General features: G+C 36.9%; 1 protein-coding gene across 1 annotated transcript; it reads right to left on the bottom strand.

Annotated features, from left to right (window-relative positions):
* Nucleotides 1-1,617: 1,617 nt before the first annotated feature.
* On the bottom strand, nt 1,618-4,515 carry LOC140239833 (lactadherin-like). The gene is made up of 3 exons (XM_072319654.1): nt 4,381-4,515; nt 2,874-3,020; nt 1,618-1,758 (listed from the first exon to the last, which is right to left on the bottom strand). The coding sequence occupies exons 1-3, from the start codon at nt 4,513-4,515 to the stop codon at nt 1,618-1,620; spliced, it is 423 nt and encodes a 140-aa protein (XP_072175755.1).
* Between the last annotated feature and the right edge of the window lie 857 nt (nt 4,516-5,372).

Raw genomic sequence — 5,372 nt, 5'->3', positions numbered from 1 at the left:
GAAGGGAAAGGATTGCTTTAAAAGAGAGAGAGAGAAAGCGTCGTGTAATTCCTTAATTACCACATTATTAATACGATATTATGTATTACATTTATATAACACTCTTAAAAACTATTTGTTTCACACCGCTTTACATCACGTCATCGTCTATAGCGCAACTGTTTTATACCGAATACACTCTATTATCTACTTAATGTCTCTTTCAATTGTATATACCCGAAACAATTTCAAATCTAAAACCCAAACACAACTTAGTTAAAAAGAAACACACATAGACCAGGAGACTGTATCAACCTAAAGAGGCCAAGGAATTTACAAGAACCCCTTGCCAGCACCCGTACCGACATTGACCGAAGTGCGGGGATACGTCTGTTCAGCCGACATGGAGAACTGCATGTATATGAACAGTGCCTTTTATATGCCCCATAATAACAATTTGGATGTGTTGGTATGAAAAACTATATTTCGTACTTTATCTTGTACATATTTATATGCTATCGGAGGCCCGTCTGTTCGCCTACTTTTCTGCATTATAATGTTTATACTTCAACTTTGAAAAGAATACTTTCAAAATAAATTGTATTCCTAACATACTTGTCTAAGATTGTATTGATTATAAAGCTAGTTTGAAATCATTCGATTGATTAGTGATACAATTTATATAGGGCCTACATGGCCACCTCGTCTGTGTTACATAATAAAATTATTCTGTTTGTGAAGACATGCAGAAAAAAACTTTAGATTCCGAAACTTCATCAACGACCATGTTTCCATTCTAAATGAGTAACTTCACTTCTTCTTCTGCTTTTTTTTGTGTGTGTGCGTGTGAGTGATTAACAAGGACCACTTTGAATATCTACGAGATTACACAACAAGCTTGATTACTTTAAGTCTTTTATTATTTACACGATAGTTTTATATCTATTACATGGAAACTATTCATTATAGTTCTGTTTGTGAAGACCTGCTGCAGAAAAAAAAATGAAGATTCCGAAACATCACCTACGAACATGACGACCTTATTTCCCTTCTAAATTAGTGACTTTACTGTATTATCTCTTAAAACAGCAATATCAAAGTTGCCGTATACAAAAAATACGTTGATTATCTACGAGATTAAATAGCAAGCTTAATCACTCCATAAAGTCTAATATATTTTATACACGACAATACTTGATATCTATTCGGGCCGACATGATAATCATTCATTTTAAATCTGTTCGTAAAGACATGTTGCAGGAAAACAACCAAGAAGATTCCGAAACATTTCGGAAATTATTTCCGTTCTAAATGAGTGACTTCCTTGTTGTTGTTGTGGGTTTTTTTTTTGTGTGTGTGGGTGAAATCCAACTTTACCTTTATTGTGACAAGTATTATATCTCTTAAATGGCTATTTTATGAGAGTTGCTGTTAACAAGAAACACGTTGTTTATCTACGAGATTAAATACCAAGATTGATCACTCGAAGTCTTATATTGTATACACGATATTATTCAATATCTTTACATGATAATTATTCATTATGCTTCTTATTCACAGTACACAGGTACCTGAATATCTCCCTTCTTGCTTTTGCTTATGCACGTTTTGCACTCCAAAAAAGAAATCGTCCTACAATCATGCGTAGAGTTCTATTCGAAAGACGGTGTTCTCTTGGGGGTTCCAAGAAACAGGTAAGATGCGGACGTAACGGCAATACAGTGGGTTGGGGAGACGATTAAACACCACCGTTTGACTGTCCCAGTTGGCCGTGAAAATCTGAAAGAAGGTGACAGAGAGAGCGTGTTTGTAACATTATCATAAAATGACGAAGCAGAAAATGTACACGTAACTACACTGCTTCAAAGGTATTTTGTGTGAGTACTTCATCCAAATGCGCGCACTGATGTAGGCCTAAATTATTACTTGTATATCATGTATATTGTACATACCGATTTGAGTTAATTCACAGACTGAATAAGCACAATCCCTTTACTCACACGTGTGTAATAATAATCTCAAATATAAATACACAGATAAGCTGATTTATACATAAAAATGAGTGTGTGTAACATTGCGTCTTTTCAAACAGTACATGAAATCAAATCCTCATGACAATCATCACTGGCAAGTGGAAGCGATTGCTCGTATAATATATAAGCAATCACTTTCATTCGCCAGTGTTGATTGTCACGCCGATTTGAGTTCATTTACTGTGGAGTAGAGCAATTATTATGTTTAGTGACACTTTGAGGAAACTGAGCTACAGGGAAGACGTTGGTCTAGCCTTTTGGCGGTGTCGAGATGCAGAAATACCCCTCAAAGGAATGGTAATTCGCATTGACATTCTCATAACCACTTAAGCGCACGAAATCATAGTAGTTGGGTTTTTTTTTTCCCTAATGTTGGCAAATTCTGTATAAAGCATTTACATTGCTTTTTTATTCAGGTTTTCCCTCTCCGCTTGATCCATGATGAAATATCAGCCTTGGAGCAGTTTACGATAGTTCAGAGCCCCGAAAACGTGCAGCGATGAGACGACTTGTTAACACTTGTCTTATTTAAGATTTTAAAAAAAAAAAAAAGCACTTCAGCGAGTTTACAAATAAGAGTTGAGATTTAACAAATCTCCTTCTTGCCTTCGCGTCCTAACCCAGCATAAGTTCGTGTTTCCAAAACTCGCCTTCTCCAAGCTAGTTTAGCGTTAGAAGGACATTAAAGACAGAAGACGAAGAATGTTTTAACGGGGCTTGCTGTTACGATGAGAAGTAGACTTCAAAACTAGCCGCTTTCCCCATTCTTCCCTCGAAAAACAAGAAACTAATTCAGCGTCGAAGTGGAGCGTCACATTGAATCGTGATGTGAGACATCGACCAGATGGAGTCGTTTCTTACCATGTCTCCACAGGAATCCTGAACAACATTGAAATTTACTCCATCCGTTCCGGAGGATACTTTGTAGGATGTCACCCATGATTCAATGTCAGGTTTACTTCCCTGGGTGGCTATTCCGACGACTTTTAGCTGGGTCAGCAGATCCACCTAAAAAGAAGGGGAAAAAAAAAAGTTGACCAGAGTTACACTTGAAAATAGAACTCAAAAATATATATAAAATCCCTCCCACAAAAGACGCACACCAGTCAATAGACCTGCTTCACCTTTTCCACCAGGACACTAATCACATCTGCACACAGTTAAATCGTATTTATTGCAAAAAGGGAAGTCTCAATTATCATGTCATTAAAATAGCCCAGGCTCGACATTACAGGTAGGCATGTGGCATGGGCCATAAGAAATAGAAGGCCATCATTTTTTTTTTCAAAAATCACATTTTCGTGAGACTCAGGCCATCAAAACCTAGTGGGTGTGTGTTTACATTGTTTTTCTGTGTTTGTCTCATAAACAATAGGGGAGAATAACTCGCAATTGAAAGATTGAAACTGAAAGATTTTGATAACTGCAAACATTTCAGCTCCCTGAGGCGGTCAGGTCCCAGGGTAGCCAAGTCTACAGTCTTCTTGGCTAGACATGTCAGCGGGCTACTTTGTGCCAATTTCGGCGAAGCTTCGAAGTTTCGTTTTTCTCTCTCAAACTTCATGTCCAAAATTTACCTTCCCCATGACAAAATGAGATACAGTGTATACTTCTTTTTCAAGTGCAATCATTTCATGAATAATCAATGTCTTGAAAAATCATGTTCATGCTCCGATGCAATAATCATTGCGTTTAATCATTTCACTTCTAATGTTTGGGGTCTTATGCCTTTTATCATGTTTGGGTTTTTATGTCACAGTGTTGTTGACATCTGAAGCACTTTTCATTTTCACCTAATTTCCATTATAAATCACAATTGATCGTAATTGGATTCTCATAAAATTGTTCTTTATTTATGTTCTCCTTTAAATTTGGGGCCCTTAATTCATTTAAATTCGAGTTATAAAGACTTTGTGTTGTCATCTTTGCTCCTATTTTTTTTTTCTTCTTTCAAAAGCTTACGACTTGTTAGGTAATTCTAGGTCTGCACTTCCGCTATACACAAACTTGCTATGACGAATTAAAAAAAGAATAGTATGAATAACCATAACAAACTGTATATATAGGTCATTTCAATTAGACGAAAAACAGGGCCTACAGTATGTTAACATAAATTATTAACACACTGTATGTAAGTTTGTGCATTCAATATCGGAAAATAATTTATATATGATATCTGGTAGACATAGTGTGTGTGTGTGTGTGTGTTCAAGGAAAACGTACGCAAAATTTTCTTGAAACAGTAGGAAGAATGTGAAAGACGAGTTCATGCATGACATTTATCTCGGGGGTGATTTCTTTTTCTTATATTTATTGTTGTTGTTCCCATACTTCTAGCTTTCCGTGTTAGTATAACGACTCTGTATACCTGAATCCACTCGCATTCGTTCGGCACCACACCTGTATAGCTGGGGTTGTGGTTGAGGCGCCACAGAGCACCAGAACCTATGCTTGCTGAGCCAGATATCTGGAGACTGGAGTCTGGTATACTCTTCCTCTCCATCCCTAAGGGTGTGACGTCATCCGGAACTCCTGTAGTTAGGAGAGAAAGGCAGTCATCACACACCACGTGATTTTGACATGTTATTATGGAAAGATGGAAGATGTTAGTTACTCCGAAGGTTCGAGAGTCCGAAATTGAAATGAGGTTCGGACTAACGAAGCTTTTTTCACTTCCGAACTTTTAATACAGTGATTGTGTGCATTTTAATTTCGAAGGGCAAATAGTTCCCACAATGATCCAGCCGAAAGGTTTCAATGAAATATTGTATGGAAGTTTTTTTGTTTTTTGTTTTTTGTTTTTTTGTTTTTGTTTTTTTAATCCAAAGACGGAATCGTACACTTCTGCGATGGCATCTCCGAAAGCATAATTTAATTTCATTTCATTTTATTTCATTTATTTCCACAACTTGCACAACTGGTAAAAACGAATGACTAATGCAGGACAATATGTCAATCATATGCATTACAGAGTGTGGAGGAAGAAGCAAAGGCCATTGACCTGTCAAGGCTTATCCCTAGTAAAAGGTAACAATTATGACGCAATACAGAAAGAACAAGACAAAACAAAAACTACTGATATATATATATACTAGCATCAATGGTAAGGGATTATTGCAGGAAGGCACTATTGCACTTAACCGATTTTACAATATATTCTTTATGTTTTCTCTTGAAGGAAGACATAGATACACACTGATTATTATTACCTCTACGAGGTAGTTTTGCGAGGCATTTACAGTTGGTATTTTGCAGGGTCGGGAGTTCAGCGGGCAACATTAGAGCATATCACGAGCATCCGGGTTTTTTACATATACAGTGGACTCCCGTTATAACGAAATCCTCAGGACCGGCATTTTT

This window comes from Diadema setosum, chromosome 16 (assembly GCF_964275005.1).
Source record: "Diadema setosum chromosome 16, eeDiaSeto1, whole genome shotgun sequence".
NCBI lineage: Eukaryota > Metazoa > Echinodermata > Echinoidea > Diadematoida > Diadematidae > Diadema > Diadema setosum.
The sequence above is the reverse complement of the archived record's forward strand: the minus strand, read 5'-3'. Positions and strand labels throughout refer to the sequence as shown.

Bases quoted from the DNA above. Each gene is read 5' to 3' on its own strand.
- LOC140239833 (XM_072319654.1), bottom strand. From the start codon at position 4,515: ATGGAGAGGAAGAGTATACCAGACTCCAGTCTCCAGATATCTGGCTCA. The intron at 3,021-4,380 runs GTATACAGAGTC...CCTTCTTTTTAG, and splicing joins ACGAATGCGAGTGGATTCAG to GTGGATCTGCTGACCCAGCT. The intron at 1,759-2,873 runs GTAAGAAACGAC...ACCTTCTTTCAG, and splicing joins AGGATTCCTGTGGAGACATG to ATTTTCACGGCCAACTGGGA.